At 43.2% G+C, this 22674-nt stretch overlaps 1 protein-coding gene across 3 annotated transcripts in view; it reads right to left on the bottom strand.

Annotated features, from left to right (window-relative positions):
* Positions 1-22674, bottom strand: part of CCDC146 (coiled-coil domain containing 146) — a 127317-nt gene that overhangs the window by 94411 nt on the left and 10232 nt on the right. For 2 of the 3 annotated variants that reach the window (XM_073328559.1, XM_073328563.1), the window contains exon 2: positions 13020-13181. In XM_073328559.1, the coding sequence (XP_073184660.1) occupies positions 13020-13169 (150 nt within the window). In that variant the 5' untranslated portion in view covers positions 13170-13181. Of the gene's footprint in view, positions 1-13019; positions 13182-22674 lie in introns of those variants that run through there. The other variant, XM_073328560.1, reaches the window with a different exon arrangement.

The raw sequence follows: 22674 nt of genomic DNA, 5'->3' as shown, positions 1-22674 counted from the left end.
AAAACCTCTAAGGATGGAGATTCCACCACCTCCCTAGGTAACACATTCCGGTGCTTCACCACTCTCCTAGTGAAATAGTTTTTCCTAATATCCAACCTAGACCTCCCTGTGACAGGGTGTGCAAACCCTGCACTGGAAAAGAAAGGGTTAACCCCACACTATGGGTGGCAGAAGTCCCGCCCCCCAGGCCATGCTGGGCATGCTCCAACTGCTGCCTCAGTATAAAAGGGAGCAGGCCAGCTCATTCTGAGCTGATTGCTGGAGGGGAAGGACCTTTGGCCGAAGCTCCAGCTGAAGAGCTGTAACAGCCCTTGCCTACAAGAGCCAGAGCCCAAGAAGCTCCGGAGAACCATCCACGGTGATGAGCTCAGAGACCCATATGCCACACAGACAGCAGTGTCTGGAATTCTGGTAGGAAGTGACCCAGGGAGGGTGAGCGAGTGGTATCTCCTGCCCGGGTGAGGTCAGCATGTTTCAGTGGGATTCCCTGCTGACCCAGTGATGGACCACTCCATTGTTATCAGTGCCCTGGGTTGGGGCCCGGTGGAGTTGGGTGGGCCCAGTCCACCCTACCCGTGCCGTCACCAATCTGGTAGTCACCCCCACCTTTCCCTGCCATAGTAACTCTAGCCAGTAGACTATGCTGCCCTGTGTCTGAGGACGCCTGGGCAGTGCACAGCGACTCTATTAGGCTGTGCTGCCCTGTGTCCAAGGGCTGCCATTGTAACTCTGCAGTTGCCCAAGGGCCACCAGGGAGATTAACTGCAGTGATATCACTCCTCTGCCCTGCCCCAAAGGGGGATGGGGTGTGCATACACCATGACACTCCCCCACTGCAACTTGAGACCATTGCTCTTTGTTCTGTCATCTGCCACTTCTGAGAACAGCCTAGTTCCATCCCTTTAGAAACCCCCTTCAGGTAGTTGAAAGCGGCTATCAAATCCCACCCCTCACTCTTCCCTTCTGCAGACTAAATAAGCCTAGTTCCCTCATCCTCTCCTCATAAGTCATGTGTCCTGGCTCCCTAATCATTTTCATTGCCCTCTGCTGGACTCGGTCCAATTTGTCCACATCCTTTCTGTAGTGGGGGACCCAAAACTGGATGCAATAATCCAGATGTGGCCTCACCAGTACCAAATAGAGGGGAATAATCACTTCCCTCGATCTGCTGGCAATGCTCCTACTAATGCAGCCCAATATGCCGTTGTCCTTCTTGGCAACAAGGACACACTGTTGACTCATATGCAGCTTCTCGTCCACTGTAATCCCCAGGTCCTTTTCTGCAAAACTGCTGCTTAGCAAGTTGGTCCCCAGCCTGTAGCAGTGCCTGGGATTCTTTCTTCCTAAGTGCAGGACTCTGCACTTGTCCTTGTTGAACCTCATCAGATTTCTTTTGGCCCAATCCTTCAATTTGTCTAGGTCACTCTGGACCCTATCCCTGCCCTCCATATGCCACACATATCTCCCAGCATCTCCCAGCATATCTACCTCTCCCCCCATCTTAGTGTCATCTGCAAACTTGCAATCCATCCCATCATCCAGATCATTAATGAAGATGTTGAACAAAACCGGCCCCAGGACTGACACCTGGGGCCCTTCGCTTGATACCGGCTGCCAACCAGACATCGAGCCATTGGTCACTACCCGTTGAGACTGACGATCTGGCCAGCTTTCTATCCACCTTATGGTGCATTTATCCAATCCATACTTTAACTTGCTGGCAAGAATACTGTGGGAGACCTTATCAAAAGCTTTGCTAAAGTCAAGGTATATCATGTCCACTACTTTCCCGAGATCCACAGAGCCAGTTATCTCATCATAGAAGGCAATCAGGTTGGTCAGGCATGTAGCCAGCTTCTATGTCACTCCACCCTATCCAGTGCAGGGAGCTTGCCCAATGTACCATTGGACTCTGCCAATTCTCAGTGAGTGGATGGTCCTTTGGGGACTACACTGCCAGCTGGTGCAGTTCAAAGTAGTTCTTAGGCAGCTCTAACATATGCCAGGGCCAGGTCTAAATCTGTGCAGGTCAGAAAAGGAAGGGTTACTATGAGATTTTGTCTGTGTCGTACTCTCATATACACACAAACAGTGGGATCCATGCAAATATTTGAAGAACTAGAAATATGTAACCAACTCCTTGGTGACTTGCTTTCTTTCCTCCTGCACTGAGCAGAGGAAAAAAATAAGGAAAATATATTCAAAGTAAGACAAATTTACATTCATCCCTAGTCTATGCACCATGGAAAAGTTCTTCCATCTGAAGAATCCTTGTCAGACAACTTTTCCCATGCTGCACAGATCCAAAGCAGCAGAAACAGGATTTCACTGACAGTGTGAAAGCCACAATATTGCCCTTAATTAATGAGCACAAGCCCCATCTATCATTTTGAGCTTGAGCTGACACTGGAAAGGGTAAAACGCCCATAAAACTTCATGGGGATTTTGTTGCTTTATGCCTTTTTATCTTTCAATTTGATGAGGATAAAAGGAGTGTGATAATTGCACCTGTATTGGCAGACCACCATTTACTGCAGACTAAAGTCAGAATCTAAGTCTTTCTTGAGTGGAGGATCTCTATCAGGTCCATCAGTCTCTGAGGATGGAGCAACAGAGATTCAAACTCTGAGGGAAAACATTGCTTAGCCACTGGCCTGCGAGAGGAAAGTGCCTTCTGCCTCCTTCTGGCTGCCAAATGCAGTATGAATGGAAGGGTCTACTGACAATGCACCAGTAGAAGCAGACTGGAAGCAGCATTTGGCAAGATGGAAGAGACAGAACTGGGAAAGAAGAAAAAGGGTGGAAATAGGTAAGAACTGGGAAGCTGGAGGGGGCTGGGGAAAAAGCACCAGTGGATGGGAACAGGCACTTGGAAGGAAGTAGGAGTCAACAAGGTGGAAAGAGGTCAAACACTTGGGAATAGATGGAGATGGGAGTAGGCATGGAGACCGGGTTCCCAAGGAGGTGGGTTCACATAGGCTGCAGGGGTAAGTTCCAGTTTTTACCTTGAAAGATATGGGGGGGTCACCAGCTTGAAGTAGCGTGGTCATAAAAGCTTTCTTGGGGATTTCCTTCTTCTACAGATTCAGGACCTAAGTGGACCACATGAACTGAAAACAGGCAGAATTCCCTCCTCAGAGTAAGGAAGAGTCAGGCAGAAGACAACTGAAGCCTGCCCAGTGAAAAAAGTTAGGTGGCATGGCAGATGGGAAGACAGCTGGATTTCCAGAAAAACAGGATTTCTGTGTCTGAGAGGAGGATTTTGTGGCAGTTGCCACATAAGGTAAATTCTGTGGACAATGCAGTAGAAGTTGTGGCACCTTCACTCCATTCCAGCTTTTTCTTCAAGATGAGTCAGAATGGTGTATTTAAAAAAAAATCCTCAGGAACTTGCAGAAGTACCATAGTACAGCTTCTATCTTTACCTCTGCATCCCTGGGTCTGCAAACTGCCATCCCACTGGAGCTTAGAAGGGTCACGTGCATTCAGTTCGTTTTAAGAGGAGACAGGAATTTTATATTCAACCTTCAATTTTGGCATGAAAAACTAATGTAGTTTTGTTTTTCATGTGATTTTTGTTTGAACCTGTTGCATGTTTTAATATCGGGGGTAGCCATGTTAGTTTATACCCACAAAAACAACAAGGAGTCTGGTGGCACCTTAAAGACTAACAGATTTATTTGGGCATAAGCTTTCATGGGTAAAAAAACACTACTTCAGATGCATGTTTTAACGTAATTTGTAAGTTGGTTAAAATGCTACAGAAAATAAGCATCATAAACATGAAATTATTGGTTCTCATACATAGCAATTCTGTGTTCATAATGAGATGACAGAGCCAAGGCCAGTTTGGAGTGGCAGTAGATAGAGTGCAGGTACCAAAATACCAAATCCAAAGGGCCTAGCTCAGGTCTTCAAATATCCATGTGGTGAACAGAAATATTGGTAGGTCTTACTATAGTATTTCTTGTATCATGTTTCACTTTCCACATCTGAATTCATATTTTCATAAGCCTTTGCTACTCATTTTTTTTACCAGCTGATTTACTTTCATCATCATGGAATTGCACCATTAATCATATGTAACAAAATATTTCTAGAAAAATGTGATCTAACTTTATTTTGCACAAACAGGCCTGTTTACAGCTTCCCAGAAGCTGGAAAAAACAACCTCTTGCAAAACTGTACTTGTCAAAACTCCAATATGTCTGAGGGGCACAGAAACTGACAGCATGAGAGTAGCTTTAAATTGTGATTTACAGAGGAAGTTAGCTACTTATTAATATATTTTGAAGAAAAAATAATACAATGAAATAAAAATGATAGTTAAGGAAAATAGAGTTGTCTTAATCACACAACAGGCTGTAACAGACAAATTATTTTAAAAAATTGAATATTGGCTAATGACTTGTGAGTTTAAGTCCAAGGAATCACGAATGGTCCCAAAGACCTGAAAATAGAAAAGCTAAAGCAACTATTCATATTTTGTCTGAAAACCAAAGTCCAAGATCACTTTGGAGATTCTCATATGAACTTTTACTTCAAATCTAAAATGAAATATAAGTTAAATCAAAACAAAATATTGGTAGGATGGAAGCAATAATCAGAAAACATGGTGGAGCTTATATCTGACCCTAAGATTAAGGACTTTCAATTGCCATTAGCTATGCAAATGTAGAACCTGAAGAGTACAGCTAGATCAAAAATTACATTTGAAGATCAAGTAGCAGCAGTGGATTAAGAAGGCAGTTTACTATCTACACCTAGATGGAAGGCTATCTTTTGTACTCAGATGTTGCAACTGTCATCCATTCCCAAACTAGAACAGGTGCAAAAGACAGCTATCAACTTCTTAAGCTGGATGTCTCATAGAGAACACTTGACATCTGTTCCCAGGGCCTAGACTGGATACCTGTGAGCTTCCAGATAAATTTTAAGATCTTGGTTTTGACCTAAGAAGACCTACATGGTCTGGGACTACTCTACCCAAGAAACAGTCTTTTTCCAGGATAGACTGACACAGTTATAATCAGCAGATTGTTCATTCTAGGTCCCCTTTGATATAAGAGAGAGGAGGCAGGCAGGGACCAAGCACTGGAATGCCCTCCCATATCTGATCCAAAATATTTACTGACTTTCAGGGCATGTTGCAGAGCCCATTTATTTCACCTGGAATTTGGAGAAAGGTAGGAGGATTTGCAAATGAATGGAGACAGTTCTATGGTGACCTAGAATCCTATTTTCGATGTCTCTGACTCAAGGAATATTTCCAACACACCTCTGAACAACATACTAATCCACAGAGACCTCCCTACCAACACTACAAAAAGGATTCTAGGTGGACTCCTCCTGAAGGTTGAGACAGCAGACTGGACTTCTACATAGAGTGCTTCCGCCGACGTGCACGGGCTGAAATAGTGGAAAAGCAGCATCACTTGCCCCACAACCTCAGCCGTGCAGAACACAATGCCATCCACAGCCTCAAACAACTCTGACATCATAATCAAAAAGGCTGACAAAGGAGGTGCTGTTGTCGTCATGAATTGGTCGGAATATGAACAAGAGGCTGCTCGGCAGCTCTCCAACACCACTTTCTACAAGCCATTACCCTCTCATCCCACTGAGAGTTACCAAAAGAAACTACAGCATTTGCTCAAGAAACTCCCTGAAAAAGCACAAGATCAAATCCGCACAGACACACCCCTGGAACCCCGACCTGGGATATTCTATCTACTACCCAAGATCCATAAACCTGGAAATCCTGGGCGCCCCATCTCAGGCATTGGCACCCTGACAGCAGGACTGTCTGGCTATGTAGACTCCCTCCTCAGGCCCTACGCTACCAGCACTCTCAGCTACCTTTGAGACACCACTGACTTCCTGAAGAAACTACAGTCCACCAGTGATCTTCCTGATAACACCATCCTGGCCACTATGGATGTAGAAGCCCTCTACACCAACATTCCACACAAAGATGAACTACAAGCTGTCAAGAACACTATCCCCAATAATGTCACGGCTAACCTGATGGCTGAACTTTGACTTTGTCCTTACCCATAACTATTTTACATTTGGGGACAATGTATACCTTCAAATCAGCGGCACTGCTATGGGTACCCGCATGGCCCCACAGTATGCCAACATTTTTATGGCTGACTTAGAACAACTCTTCCTCAGCTCTCGTCCCCTAATGCCCCTACTCTACTTGCACTATATTGACGACATCTTCATCATCTGGACCCATGGAAAAGAAGCCCTTGAGGAAATCCACCATGATTTCAACAATTTCCATCCCACCATCAACCTCAGCCTGGTCCAGTCCACACAAGAGATCCACTTCCTGGATACTACAGTGCTAATAAACGATGATCACGTAAACACCACCCTATACCGGAAACCTACTGACCGCTATTCCTACCTACATGACTCCAGCTTTCACCCTGACCACACCACACGATCCATCGTCTACAGCCAAGCTCTACGATACAACCACATTTGCTCCAACCCCTCAGACAGAGACAAACACCTACAAGATCTCTATCAAGCATTCTTACAACTACAATACCCACCTGCGGAAGTGAAGAAAGAGATTGATTGATAGAGCCAGAAGAGTTCCCAGAAGTTACCTACTACAGGACAGGCCTAACAAAGAAAATAACAGAACGCCACTAGCCATCACCTTCAGCCCCCAACTAAAACCCCTCCAATGCATTATTAAGGATCTACAACCTATCCTGAAGGATGACCCAACACTCACAAATCTTGGGAGACAGGCCAGTCCTTGCCTACAGACAGCCCCCCAACCTGAAGCAAATACTCACCAGCAACCATATACCACACAACAGAACCACTAACCCAGGAACCTATCCTTGCAACAAAGCCCGTTGCCAACTGTGCCCATATATCTATTCAGGGGACACCATCACAGGGCCTAATAACATCAGCCACACTATCAGAGGCTCGTTCACCTGCACATCCACCAATGTGATATATGCCATCATGTGCCAGCAATGCCCCTCTGCCATGTACATTGGTCAAACTAGACAGTCTCTCCGTAAAAGAATAAATGGACACAAATCAGATGTCAAGAATTATAACATTCATAAACCAGTCAGAGAACACTTCAATCTCTCTGATCACGTGATTACAGACATGAAAGTTGTGATATTACAACAGAAAAACTTCAAAACCAGACTCCAGTGAGAGACTGTTGAATTGGAATTCATTTGCAAATTGGATACAATTAACTTAGGCTTGAATAGAGACTGGGAGTGGCTATTTCCCCTTGTTTTTTCCTACCCCCCCCAGACGTTCTTGTTAAACCCTGGATTTGGGCTGGAAATGGCCCATCTTGATTATCATACACATTGTAAGGAGAGCGATCACTTTAGATAAGCTATTACCAGCAGGAGAGTGGGGTGTGGGGGGAAAGAAAACCTTTTGTAGTGGTGAAACACCCATTTTTTCATGGTTTGTGTGTATAAAAAGATCTTCTGTACTTTCCACAGTATGCATCCGATGAAGTGAGCTGTAGCTCACGAAAGCTTATGCTCAAATAAATTGGTTAGTCTCTAAGGTGCCACAAGTACTCCTTTTCTTTTTGCAAATACAGACTAACACGGCTGTTGCTCTGAAACCTGTCATTATCAGCTGCCATTTGATAGATGGGGTAAACTGACTGAATTGTACTTGGTTTGTAATTTTGAATAACTTGCAGAGAACTCAGATCCTGTGTGTGGTGCTTTTTATGGTCTATAAATAAAATCAACAAACATTTTAATTTGATGCCAACCCCAAAACAATTAGGCATTGTGGTAGGGATGAGATGAGGAGCAAGGAATCCTTGAAAATAACCAGTGACAAATTCAATTCAGAACCATTGTTGTATGTGTGCATGTGAGTGTACAGGGAGACAGGGTGGGAATGAAGGGTATTTTACAGCAGACTAAATTAACTTTGTTGTGGAATTTGGGGGTTGCTGCCACAGAGTAAACAAAGGCCTTAAGCATAAATTCTGAGATGCTTTTTAAAAAACAAAAAATATAAATATAAAGTATAAGACATGAGAAAAGGCTGCAATGAATGAAGAATATAGATATACCTCAGGGTACACTGCAAAACCCATCTGTTCATTCAAGCCTTTGTCTGAGGGAGGTTAGCTATGAGGAACACTTTGTTTTTAAGATAGGTCAGGTAATGGATTAAGGCTAGTATCTTTGTATGTAAGTTTTTATTACAGCAGAGGGTAACTGTAAACTTGGAGTGAACTTTTTGTTGCAGTCAATTGTTGGAAGAATTATGTTAATTTTGCTTAATTGTTAATGCATCTAAACTTAGGTAATGGACAAGTAACTTTAAATCAATCATGGTAAATTTTATTTATTTTAGGGCCAAATTCTACAAATGTGGTCTAGAATGAAGCAAATTCAAGATGACATTAGAGGAGTTTATTTCATGGGGTACATATTTGCCCTATAAATATCTATTAAAACTTAAAATGATAAGCTATGATATACAAAATAGATTCCAATTAAAGTAATCCATAGAGCAGGGATTGGCAACCTTTGGCACGCAGCCCATCTGGGAAATCCGCTGGCAGGCCAGGACGGTTTGTTTACCTGCAGCGTCCGCACGTTCGGCCGATTGCAGGTCCCATTGGTTGTGGTTCGCTGTTCCAGGCCAATGGGGGCTGTGGGAAGTGGTGTGGGCTGAGGGATGTGCTGGCCGCTGCTTCCCACAGCTCCCATTGGCCTGGAATAGCGTACCGCAGCCAGTGGGAGCTGTGATCGGCCAAACCTGCGGACGCTGCAGGTAAACAAACCATCCTGGCCTGCCAGCAGATTTCCCTGACAGGCCATGGGCCAAAGTTGCCAATCCCTGCCATACAGAGTAGATTCCAGGGATTTATTTCTTTTGGCTTACACTGGAGGAAAATGGGATTTCAGGAAATCTTCACAGGATATAAAGATTAACTACAAAAGCATTTCAATAATAAATGGTGGAAACATAAAGCAATTGTCATTTTAACTCCACACCAGTAAAAAAATAAAATAGAACACCACTTGGATGTTCATTTCCATGCATACATCAGATTCAAATGCATGAAACAGCCTCCTCCCCGCCTCCCCACAACTCTGCTAATGGAAAAAGCAATGGAACTATTTAGTCATCTTGATGTCGTCATGATAGTAAATAACTTGCTGAAAAGGAACACATCTTGATGGACTAAGTGGCTTTTATTCATCCCTTGAACTATTTTGAAAAGTTTTTACCCATTGCAAGCAGGCTAAATGTCAAAATGTGTTACAAAATAATAAGAGATACGTTGTGCAGCAAGAGTCAAACATGCAATCTGCTATTTACATGTGAAAAGCAAGACTGAGTCGAACAGGAGGTTCACTGCCAAAAGGACTATCTATTCTAAAATAAATGTTAAAATACTGAAAGGTGTCTCTGTTGGTATAGTATTTGCTACTAAATAGGCATAAATGGCTAACCAGTAAACCAGAGACAATCTGCTTCCGTTCAAGTGGAAAACTTTGAAAGCTACTCATAGAAATTGAACTCAGCATCAATGCACAGACCTCTTTGTGACTGAAGTCATACATTTTATCTCTGAGTACTCCATAAGTTCATTGAACAAAACCAAATGCATGTTATTGGAAGAAAAGAAATGTGACTAAAACGAAAAGCCTGACCGAAACAAAGTATAAGTAGTAATTGTTGAAAATTACCCTGAGAATAAAGTAGTCTATTGGCTCCTTTTAAAAAATCACATCAAAAGCTCTGTTCACGAATGCCTTATGCACTTTATATGCTCATTTTTTGTATACAAGTTTAATATTATAAGTGCACCACCTACTAAAGTTCTCCAACACTTCCCATAAGACCCTGTTTTAACTTGCTTATAACTTTGCCAAACTTCACATGCAGTGTTGTTGTAGCTGTGTTGGTCCCAGGATATCAGTGAGACAAGGTGGGTGAAGTAATATCTTTTACTGGACCAACTTCTGTTGGTGAGAAAAACAAGCTTTCCAGGTTACACAGAGCTCTTCTTCAGGTCTGGGAAACATACTCTGTGTATCACAACTAAATACAAGGTGGAACAGATTATTGTTAACCACTTATGCCAAACAAACATTGTCCAGTCCCCACTTTTGGCAGTCAGAGGCTTAAGGACACCCAGAGCTTGGGATTGCATCCTTGGCCACCTTGGCTAATAACCACTGATGGACCTATCCTCCATGAACTTATGTAACTTTTTTTTTTTTTCGAACCTAGTTATAGTTCTGGCCTTCACAGCATTCCCCTGGCACGAGTTCCCTGGGTTGACTGAACACTGTGTGAAAGTACTTACTTTTGTTTGTTTTAAACCTGCTGCCTATTAATTTCATTGGGTGACCCCTTGTGTTATATGAAGAGGTAAATAACGCTTCCCTATTCCCTTTGTTCAGAACACTCATGATTTTATAAACCTCTACTATATTCCCCCTCCCCCCGTTGTCTTTTCTAACCTGAACAGTTCAAATCTTTTAAATCTCTCCTGTTATGGAAGCTGTTCCATACCCTAATCATTTTTGTTGCCCTTCTCTGTACTTCTAGCAATTCTAATATGCAGAAATTTCCCTAAAATCTTTTGTATAATTTTACCATCACATAAAAGACTATACTGTGGATATATGTTAATATTTAATTCTACAGGCCTTTTTCATAGGGAAGGGGCTGGACTGAGTCCTTAGCAGATTCTAAATCAAGAGATTCATTTCCTAATTTTGTTTCCTGACAAGCTTTTTCTGACCATTTCATTCAAAGAAGCAGAATAATTTGGGACCAGTTATAGGTATCTCCATAATTTTTTACCTTTCATCATGAGTTGTATTCTCCATGTAAATCTGAGCACAAGTTGAAATAACTGAAAATTTTTGGAATTACTGTCCTATTTTTGAGGATAAGCTTTCGTGGGCTAGAACCCACTTTATCAGATGCATGGAGTGGAAAATACAGGAACAGGTATAAATACAAGAAAAGATGTGAATTGTCTTACCAAGTGTGAGGTTAGTCTAATGAGACAATTCAATTGACAGCAGGATACCAAGGGAGGAGAAATAACTTTCTCCCAGTCTTTATTCAGGCCAATATTTGATAGTGTCCAGTTTGCAAATTAATTCCAGTTCTGCAGTTTCACGTTGGAGTCTGAAAAACTTCAAAAACAGGCTCCAATATGAAACTGCAGAACTGGAATTAATTTGCAAACTGGACACTATCAGATTAGGCCTGAATAAAGACTGGGAGTGGTTGGGTCATTATAAAACCTAAACCTAATTTCCCCAATACTAATTTCCCCCTATTACTCACACCACCTTGTCAACTGTCTGAAATGGGCCACTCTCATTACCACTTCAGAAGTTATTTTTCCTCCCTTGGTATCCTGCAGTCAATTGAATTGTCTCATTAGACTAACCTAATGCTTGGTAAGACAATTCACATCTTTTCATGTATTTATACTTGCTCCTGTATCTTCCACTCCATGCAGCTGATGAAGTGGGTTCTAGCCCACGAAAGCTAATGCTCAAATAAATGTGTTAGTCTTTAAGGTGCCACAAAGACTCCTCATTGTTTTTGCTGATACAGACTAACATAGCTACCACTCTGAAACCTGTCCTATTTCTAATTTGCAAGTGCATTTACCTCTCCCAGCAGCTCTGTACCTCATCTCCCAAAAGGTCAGTTAGCATGTTACAGTTTTAGTTTCATTTTCATCAATATGGATCTATATGATTGAGCTATAGAAAGGTTCATAGCACTGAGAAGCTTGTGAAGCTCATTCTGGAGCTGTTACTTCAGGCTGTCTTCAGAAATACTGGGGATTAAGGGATCCCTTTGAATTGAACTGAGTATCTAGGAGATTGTCATGTACTGTGCTACCTTGAGTTTATTATGATAACTTTGAGCATGCTTCCTGTTTATAAAGTAACTATTTTATCTTGGGCTCCTTAAACTCAGAAGATGTTGTGTTTATATTTATAGTAAATAAATGCTGAGGTTGAAGACCAAAGGGTTTATTAATCCAGGATATGATTATTACCAAATTAACAGAACTTTCAAGTTATTACTCTAAACATTTTAATTAAATAGTCTCTAACAGTTCCCTTAATGAAGGCAGCCCTGCAAAGCTGCTTTGCTCCAAATGGCTTCTGCTACCACTAGCTGCTCACAGAGCCTGTGATGCTTTTTAACTGTAGCTTTCCTCTCCCCCATGCAGCCTTTGTGAAAATTATCATTTTAGCTGCAAAAAATAATTAGATACCATAAAAATAAAGCAGCACTGTTCACAGCCTCCTCAAGACCGTGTCCATGGTCTCCCTACCTACAGAGAAAAACTATTGTGTGTGCATTCCATCCTGCAAGATATATGCCCCTATGCATGCTCTAATCTTGTAATATAGCCAAACAGCTCTGTGGTCCCTGTCCTCTAATGTCTAGGGAAGAAAGAACGCAGACTACCGATGGGGCTGTCAGCTGCATCATCTGTAAAAGTAAAATTAATGCTTTGTGATTTATTGTATGGTTATTTCACCTTATTGAAGAATATTCCAAGTTTAATAATTTCTTCCCTAAAGTGAAAATAATTCTAGTAAAAAGTACTAGATTTGCAGAACTGGAGAATGAAGTCCTCTTTTAACTCCCAGAAGAAGTTCAGTATGGGCAACCGCAGTGCAAGCTTTTTCCAGCCCAAACAACTCTGACCGTGAGACACCACCTTTATTATGGAGCGCAAATCTGTCTCCATCTCCCATTAATCCTTGACATCTCCACCAAAACTGCCAACACCAGATCTTCTTGTTGTGGTTGTTTTTGTGATGTGGGTCCCTATCCATTAGGAAACTGAGAAGAACACCAACTTGTTTCACATAGGCCAAACAACAAAAAATGGTAACAACTTTCAGTTGCTACCAACAGTTATTGGATTTCAGACTAACTATTAACACTTGTATTCTAGAAAGCTAGGCATACAGTACCTCATCTAGAAACTGAAATGCAGGACTTGCAGTTACATCAATGGATCCCTCATCTTGGATATTAATTGATGGAGGTATGGCATAAATAGGCTCCTTTTTCTCTGTTTCTGAGTCACTGGAACTGGAACTTTCTTCACCAGCATCACTCATTTTTTCAAAGTTCTGTGAAGTAATAAAAATACCAATATTCAGCATTTACAAATCTTTAGAAACACACACTATGCAAGTAGGGTTAGGTTTATTCCTGGAGGTTTCATCATATGACATAATCTTTCATTAAAAATCTTTAATTCCTGGAGACTCCAGGACAATCCTGGAGGGTTGGCAACCACATATGCAGGAGATGAAGAAAACGAAGATATAATGTGAGTTGGAATGAGACCTGTGTTCAAATAAAGAAAATTACACAATGATCATTTTCAGAGGTTTGCCTTAATGAAAGCTGTAAAGAGACTGTGTCCCACTCTATGGTATAAATGCTATAAAACCCTTCTAATGGTTTAGTTACGCCATAATTCTGTAGATAGAAGACAATCCTCCTTAAAGCACAGTCAGAGTCAAACGTTTTGAGAGCTATGCCTTCACCTCTTTATTAGCATTATCCTATAAAGTGCAGAGAGTCCTCACCTCCAAGTGACTTGAGGCAGTGGAGAGGCATTTGTAGGCCAGATTTACAATTTTTTGCCAGCATAGCTATGTTGGCTAGGAGTAGAGAGGGGGACAAAAATCACACCCCAATCAATATAGCTATGCAAGCAAAATCACCTGCATAAATAAAATGTATAGTGGTAAAGAGTCCTTTTAATGGTATAGATTGTTGTGTAAGGAGATGGTTTAGGTCCTTTTACTGGTATATGCTGTACAGTTATACCAGCAAAGTCTTTATAGTATAGACTAGTGCTTTGATTCAAATTGCTATAATTCAAGAAGCTTTTCAGACGTTTGTTTCTTCTTGAGCTGTAGGAAGAGATTTGATTGGTTGGAGTCATAAAAAGTAGGCTCTATCTGGCTGATGGTGAATACTGGGAGGAGTTTGACTCTACTGTTAGTATGTCAAAACACATCAGAGTGAGTTTGATGACTGACAAAAAAAATTGTCATTGAGATTGTTGTCAAGACTCAATTATATTTATTTTTCTGTAGTTAAGGAATTACCATGTGTTAAAGAGGAGTCTCTCACTAAATACATTTTATTATCATATCATACTATTTTGTGACCTGTTCATATTTTTTCCATGTTAGATCTTAATTGTTTTTTCTGTAATGTACATATATTCAGCAGAATAAAGTCAGATTATTTTTTGTACTAAAGTAGCTCCTATGGTGGCCTAGTATAGGTATCATAAAAACACAATATAACTGTAAGCGGAGTCAGGATGAGCTCCACCCTGACATCTGGTGGTGAGGTGTGGCAAGTTGTGGAAAAGAACGTCGGGCTGATCTGATTTGTATAGGCACACCCATCCCGCCTAGAAAGAGGCCATAGCTGCCCAAATGGTCACTTTGGCTGCTGTGGGATCCCCAGTGTCTCTGTTATTGGGGCAGGAAGAATAAATTGTTATTACCCTGATTATGGGAATCAAGGACAGTGGAACTGTACTTGGCCTTTTGTATGATGCAGGGACTCACCATCAACTAAGTAGCACTCACTAGGCAAGGGACCTGGGTTCCAAAACTCTGTGAATTGAGAGGGGTATTAGTACTGGGTGGTGTGGGCTCCCTTTGTGAGGGCCTGAAACATCAATTACACCTCTGTCTCTCTCCACTGTGGAATGCCAGAGCTAATTTTGGGGTATTAAGAGTCTAGTTACAGGTACTGTGCTGAATTCACTTTGGCCTTATGGTGCAGCAACACTAAGGCTCCCACTACTACAAGTTGAAATCACTAAAGAGCTAAAATTACTGAGAGCTGAAATCACTGAGCACTGTGCCAAGAAGTGGGGAGCCTGAAGATCTAGAGCGCAGTGGTGCTGTTCGTGGATGGGCTGGCGGAGCGTTCGTGAGACGGCGAGCGGAGCCGTTTGTGAGATGCGGAGCGGAGCCCTGTGGGGCAGTCAGTCAGCTTCAGGTCACGTAAGGTGCCCCTTACCTCTGTCCGCCCCCCCCCCCACACACACACACATGCACATTTTTACCCAGACTGGGGAGTAACACTCTGCAGATGAACTTTTGAACTCTGGGGCTGGACTTTTTGGACTTTGAGTGATTTTTGGATTGCTGGACTCGAGACGTTTGGGTTGTGGGACTCAAGAACCCGAGGGAACGGACGTCGCCAAATTTGCTGGGGTGGGTCTTTGCTCATGGTTTGGTTAATGAACACTAGCTGTGGTGTTTTCCCAATTTAATGCTGATGTTGTTTACCTCATGTTATTAAAGATTCTCTACTACACCGAGACTCTGTGCTTGCGAGAGGGGAAGTATTGCCTCTTTGAGGCGCCCAGAGGTGTGTGTAAGATTTTCCCAGGTCACTGGGTGGGGGCTCAAGCCAGTTTTGCATTTGCTTTGATGAGAGGGAACCCCTGTGTACTGAACGCGGCCCTTGCTGCTATCAACTCGGCCTGGCAGAAGGGTTACATAAGAAGGCAATCTTGCCCCAGAGAGTTTAGGGCTCAAAATATTACATATATCTATAGAGATTTAGTATCACCCTCAAGTCAGTGTAAACAGATCTTCCCTCACAGGATCATGAAATTTACAAACAGGACACAAATATTAAAAACATTACATTATCTCAGCCCAGCCCATGCTTTAGTTTTTATTGGTCCTGCTTTGAGCAGGGGATTGGACTAGATGACCTCCTGAGGGTCTCTTCCAATCCTAATATTTTATGATTCTATGATACTATGATCTTGTCCATAGAGGAATTCTTATGTAGTGAGTAACACCTCAAATAGCAACAATTAATCATGATAATTAAAGGACCAGCAAAAACAATAATACAGAATACATAAACCGAATTACAGTGATCATATCACAGTTAAACATGTTCCCTGTCTGAATAATTTACAACCTAAGCGACTTGTTTCAAAACCACTTATTTGTGCAAGCAGTTCCACTGAATTCAGTGGGCTGGGCTGGCCTCTCACTCAGTAAAACTGCGAGTAGAATGTTAAGAAAGAGGAAAAATTTGAAGATTTCTTGAAGTTTCCCCTCACATTTTTCTGCTGGAGAGGTGCAGGATCATCCCTAAACCAAACAAATCCTACAGAATCCACAAAAGTCCAGGGCCGCCCTAGGGTGACCAAGTGTCCGATTTTCAATCAGAACACCCATCAAAAAGGGATCCTAGCGGCTTCGGTCAGCACTACTGACCAGGCCGTTGACTGTCCAGTTGGTGGCGCCGCGCAGCAGGGCTGACAGGCTCCCTGCTAGCCTCAGCTCTGCAGGCTCCTGGGAAGCAGACGGTATGTCCCTCCCCTGGTTCTTACACATAAGTAGGGGTGGGGAACCTAGGGCATGTGGGCCAGATCCACCAGTGCCCCCGGTTAATTTCATCTGGCCAGCAGGCCCCCCACCCCTCCGCGGGTCAGGGGTCAGGAGCCATGAGCACCGGCTCACCCTGTTGTGGGGGGGAGCTCTGAGTCTCGGCGCCTCCTCGCAGGGCTGGAGCCACTGGGCCTACTCATCTCACTGTGGGGGGAAGCCCCGAGACTCCATGCCTGCCCCCCCACGGGGTTGGAGCCATTGCTCTGGCTCATCCTGCTGCAGGACGAAGCCCCAAGCCTCTATGCTCTCCCCCCCCCCCCCCGGCGGGGCTGTGCCACCTGGTCCCACTGTGGGAGGAAGCCCCGAGCCTCCGCGCCCCGTGGGTGGGTTTCTGGGGGTCAATGGCCTGTGCCAGAAAAAAGGTTCCCCACCCCAGAGCCCACAGCCCCAGCCTGAGCCCTCACTCCCCCCTCCCTGCCGTGACCCAACCCTCTGCCCCAGCCCTGATCCCCCTCCCGCCCTCTGAACTCCTCAGTCTCACCCCCTCCTGCACCCCAGCCCCCTGAGCCAATCCAGTGAAAATGAGTGAGTGAGGGTGGGGAGAGCAAGAAACGGGTGAGGGGGCGGGATGGAGTGAGTGGGGGTGGGGCCTTGGAGAAGGAGTGGGGGCATGGGTGGGGCCTCAGAGGAGGGGCAGGGCAAGGGTGTTTGGTTTTCTGTTAGTAGAAAGTTAGTAACCATACTGCCCAGCCCCACAGAGACAGTGTGCCTTTACACTATCCCTTTATTTCTGTTGCCACTCCTGCTTGGTAGCGTATCTCCAAAGTAATTGTTAAACAAGGGGCTCTCCCTAGTTATGGCTACCTACGGATACCCCATAAAGGGAGGAATCTCTACTATGGATAGGATCCTACAGCCAACCTTACCTTTTATCTGAACTTCCTTAGGGCTAGTCAAGGGATAAGCTGTGTGTTCCCCTTTCCTCCCATCCAGCATGAAATTGCCCATCTCTACTCCTGGCCTTCCCAATCTTCTTACGTTGAAAGGAGACATCTGCATAGAAAGGGGACCCTACATAGGTGGATCTTGGGGCATGATCTGGTCTAATGGTATTACTCATGTGAGTGAAAGTTATTCATGTTCATAAGTCTTTGCAAGATCAGGCCCCAAATTACAAAACATGCAAACACAAGAGAAAACAGCACAATTTCTGAGAAAAGGGAGAAAGTTGGCAAATTACTGAAGAAAAGAAGGGGGTAGGAAAGATTTCTCAAAGAAGTGGCTTTCAAGGAGGTTGTTGTAAGTAATAACATCAAAAAGTTATTATATCTTTCATACACACTGTGACATTGTCTAATTAAAATATAACCATGCAAATCATTATTGTTACCACTATTATATAATTCCAACGAATCTTATACAAAGTGTAACACATGGCCAGAAAGGGTTAAAGAGCTGGCAGGCTAAATAACCCAGAGCCAACCTTTAAAGTCATGTTAGAAAGGTATGCAAATGATAATAAGGGCCATTCGATGCTAGATAGACTAGAACTTTGAAATGAAAACCTATGTTGTTAGAAGTGATATTAATTGTGTGTGTTTACTTATATATGCTAGCCATGGAAACAGACAGTTCCTGTCTGTCACTATAGCTATTGATTCAGAGATGAAACGGGAATATTAATATTTAGATGAATTTGGGGTGCAATGATGTAATAGTCTATATGTCTCTTTAAAGTTTGTGATAAATTGCTTAATGGATAAATTATGTTAATCCATGTAGTTAATTACTGGTGAAGTTTAGGAAACAGAAGGTTACATCAAAAGCCTATTGTTTACCCAGGATTCTATGGTCAAGTGGATGCTAGAAAACTGCATAAAAGACCCTTGGGTCCTGATCCCTTTTATCTTAGATCTGCTTGAGGTTTCATGCAGGGGAAGCCTAAGTCATAAGGACTGATATCCCAGTTCTGACTGGACCACCCTGAATACAAACATTGGACTATAACCTAGAAACTATTTCTGAAAGATCTCTTTGCATCTACAAAGCTCACCATTTTTGCTATGAATTGGAACCTCAAGAATTGAACTCATGTCTGTATGTATATTTATCTTTTAACCTATATTCTCTCTTTTCTTTTTTAATACATGTTAGTTTAGTTAATAAGAATTGACTGTAAGCATGTATTTGGATAAAATCTGGAATATTCATTAACCTAGGAGGTAATGTGTTTGATCCTTTGGGATTGGTAGAACTTTTTATGATGAGTAAGATTTTCATTAATCCTCATCATATTTGACTTGGGTGTCTAGGTGGAGGCCTGAGGCTGAGTTACTTTAAGGGTATTGTGTTGTTGGCTTCTGAGTAACCAGTGAGGTATAATAGGAGCTGTATTGTGCTGGCTTGGTAAATCTAAGTATTGGAATATCCACCAGCTTTGGGTATTGCCTGCCATATTCTTTGCAATTCACCCTAATTGAGTGACCTCAGTTGGCTCCCCCGGGATGCCGGTCACACACACTCTATCCCAAAACACTGTGAAGAGTTCAATAACAGTTACAAATAGTGATAAAATAAAAAGGTATTTAGCCCGAGTCAGTAGTGAATAAAGATCTGAAAATTTGGCTGTATTACATTCCTCCTCTTGTGTTTGGCAAAATCCCATCTTTATAAATGTCCTATTTTACGAATGTAGGTCACCAAGTTTCTGGCATTAGTGGGAGCCAGCTCTACAATACTCTAGGTCAGTGGTTCTCAAACTAGGGCTGCCGCTTGTTCAGGGAAAGTCCCTGGCGGGCCGGGCCGGTTTGTTTACCTGCCGAGTCCGCAGGTTTGGCCGATCGCGGCTCCCACTGGCCGCGGTTCGCTGCTCCAGGCCAATGGGGGCTGCAGCCAGTGGGAGCCGCTCCAGGCCAATGGGGGCGAACCGCGGCCAGTGGGAGCTGCGATTGGCTGAACCTGCAGACTCGGCAGGTAAAAAAACCAGCCCGGCCCACCAGGGGCTTTCCCTGAACAAGCGGCAGCCCTAGTTTGAGAACCACTGCTCTAGGTAACTAGAGGCCCCAGTGAAGACTGCAGAGACCATCCTGCTTGGTTCTGTACAACAGATACTATGAGACAGTGTTTGCCCCTAAAATCTTACAATCTAAATAGACAAGACAGACACAGAAAGTACTATTACCCCCATTTTATAGACAGGGAATTGAGGCACAGAGAGATTAAGTAATTTACCCAAGGTTATATAGAAAATCTATGGCAGAACTGAGAAATGAACCCAGATCTATGGAACTTGAGTCTAGTGCTTTAACCACAGGGTTACCCTGCCTCTCAATTTTACTTTAATTTACAATTTTAAATTATGACATGACATAGTAAGGCTCATATTTGTACCACATTTGCAAAGCACCCACAAGTGTCAGCTTCTGCCATTATGTAAAGTATCTCCTATACAGAGAACATGTGGGTACTCCAAAGCCACTGGGCTGATCTAGGGTCAGGTTCAAGGACATATGCAAGAAGGACTTGAAAACTTTCAATGCTGACAGCACAATCTCGGAAGACGCTGCTAGTAATAGGCTATCCTGGAGGACTGTGCTGCACCAGGGAGTCAAAGAGGTTGAAGAGAGGTGGTGAAAAAAAAAGAAGAGAGCAAAGAAGAAGAGGCAGCAGGTCTCAAGAGCTAGTAGTAACTTCGCTTCAACCTCTGGCCCTGCACTTTACATGTGCATTATCTATGGCAAGGACTGTCACTTGGGTACTGGACTTTTTAGCCACTCATGATGCTGTAGCACAGGGGTGGCCAATCTGAGCCTGGGAAGGAGCCAGAATTTACCAGTGTACATTGCCAAAGAGCCACAGTAATATGTCAGCAGCTCCCCATCTGCTCCCACCATCCACTCCCAGCGTCTCCCACCCACCAGCAGCCCCGCCAATCAGCGCCTCCCCCTCCCTCCTTGCACCTATCGATCAGCTGTTTTGTGGTGTGCAGGAGGCTCTGGGGGGGAGGGGAACGAGCGAGGGCATGGCAGGCTCAGGGGAGGGGGTGGGAAGGGGTGGAATGGGGGCAGGGCCTGTGGCAGAGCCAGGGGTTGAGCAGTGAGCACCCCCACCCCGGCACATTGGAAAGTTGGCGCCTGTAGCTCCAGCCCCGGAGTCGGTGCCTAGACAAGGAGCCACAAATTAACGTCTGAAGAGCTGCATACGGCTCTGGAGCCACAGGTTTGCCACCCCTGCTGTAGCATGACACACAGTAACTGAACTGCTTTGATGCTTACACCATCATCTTCTGAGATGAACAGTTAGCATTCAATTCAATGTAAGTGATCTTTTGTAACACAGTCAAACTTTATATGTAAACTATAATTTCATGTTTTGGATTGTAACTAGCTACAGAATGAGGCTTTAGGATGCAGCTGCTGTTCTCCACACTCTCAATGACATAGCATATTATCTCAGCTGTTGACCCACTGATTGCCAGCCTGCTGTAGTTTTACCACCATTTTGTCTTTTATAGCGCCAAACATTCTCAAGGGCAGATTGTGGCCTTCTGTAAAGGTTCACTTTGTGCTCTGTCCTCTTGTACATCTTTCTGTGTTTTGTCAACAACAGAAGTAAATTCAGGTAAGACTATCTTTTCATCTGCTTCACGATGGCAGTAATGGCTATGCAGAGTACTTAACATTCTGTTGCAGCACTGAGTACTAGTACAGGCCAAATTCGTTGTGCTAGGTGGAACCCACCCACAAATCGGCCGAGCTTGCCATCCCCTCAAACCTATATTGTAGTATGTAATGAATTTTTCCCCCCTAACCTAAAACTGTTTATAATAAATGACAGAAGTCAGGATTAAATTGAAGTGAAATAGATAAACACACTTTTCTTTCAGAGTGGGTTCCAAATCAGTATTTGAAATAGCATAATTCAGATCTCTCAGATAAAAATTCCAGTATCTTCCAACTCAAAAACCAGAGTGCCAAGTCTTGAGATAATGGTCCCCGCCCTTTTTTTTTAGAACTGTTGTCGGGGGAAAAAAACAAACACAAAAGTGTTGTATAATTTACAATTGGCTAATGAAAGGTACGGTGGTCTCTTAGGGCAGTGAAATCTTTGAATGGTAAAATTTAAGCCTGCTTTTAGTGCTGTTTGGAATTCCTTCAAGGATGTTTTGACATTTACAGATAGCTTTAAGCAGCTATATTTGCTTGTGGAAAAAAACAATTTGCTTGCCTCCTTGAGGAGTCAAAACATTGTGAGCCCAATATAAACAGCACAGATGCCAAGACTGAATCCAGGAAGTATTGTACATAAACATGTACACATATTGATAAATAAAATAATTTTCATCTACAAAATGTTAAAATTGCTAAATATATTTATTATCTTCAATGTTGCTGCTGTTCTGTTCAGGTCTCTAAGCCATGCTGAAAGATTTTAAGAAAAAGAAACAAAGGATACATGGAAGAAATTCTAAACAGAGGTGAAGTATCCATGTGTGTGGGAGTGTGTGTGGATATATGGCATTCACACTGTAGGTTGCAGTTCTACTATCTATACCAGGGGTTCTCAACCGTTTTCTTTCTGAGGCCCCCTGAATATGCTATAAAAACTCCACAGCCTATCTGTGCCACAACAACTCTTTTTCTGCATACAAAAGCCAGGGCCAGTGTTAAGGGGTAGCAAGCAGGGCAGTTCCCTGGGGCCCCATGCCTGTGGAGCTAAGCTCCTCACGCTTCGGCTTCAGCTCTGGGTGACAAGGCCCGGGGCAGCGGGGCTTCAGCTTTCTGCCCCAGGCCCCAGTGAGTCTAATGCCGGCCCTGCTTGGTGGACCCCCTGAAATCTGCTTGCGGCCCCCCAGGGGGCCTCGGACCCCTGGTTGAGAACTGCTGATCTAAACTATTCAGGGGGGAAGAACATAACAAAGCTATGTTGTTCTTAAAATGGAAGCAGTTTGTACTGTAGTAAAGGCATATGCCATTCTCCATGGGCCTAATATAAATTTGTAATGAATATATCAATTGCCTCCCAAATACCAGAATTAAAAAGTATCTTGGGAGATACTAGACTTTAAGGGTCACAATGCAAAGCAGAGAAGTTACATTGTATTCCAATATCTAAAAAGTGAAATGTCTAACTCAAATATAAATGAAACTTGGAACGAGTTATAAACTTACATAATGGTTCTACAGTTTTGGAATGTTTTCAGAATACAGATGTACACTGCAGATGCGAG

The sequence above is a fragment of the Lepidochelys kempii genome, chromosome 1 (genome assembly GCF_965140285.1).
Source record: "Lepidochelys kempii isolate rLepKem1 chromosome 1, rLepKem1.hap1, whole genome shotgun sequence".
In the NCBI taxonomy this organism is placed as follows: domain Eukaryota; kingdom Metazoa; phylum Chordata; order Testudines; family Cheloniidae; genus Lepidochelys; species Lepidochelys kempii.
The sequence above is the reverse complement of the archived record's forward strand: the minus strand, read 5'-3'. Positions and strand labels throughout refer to the sequence as shown.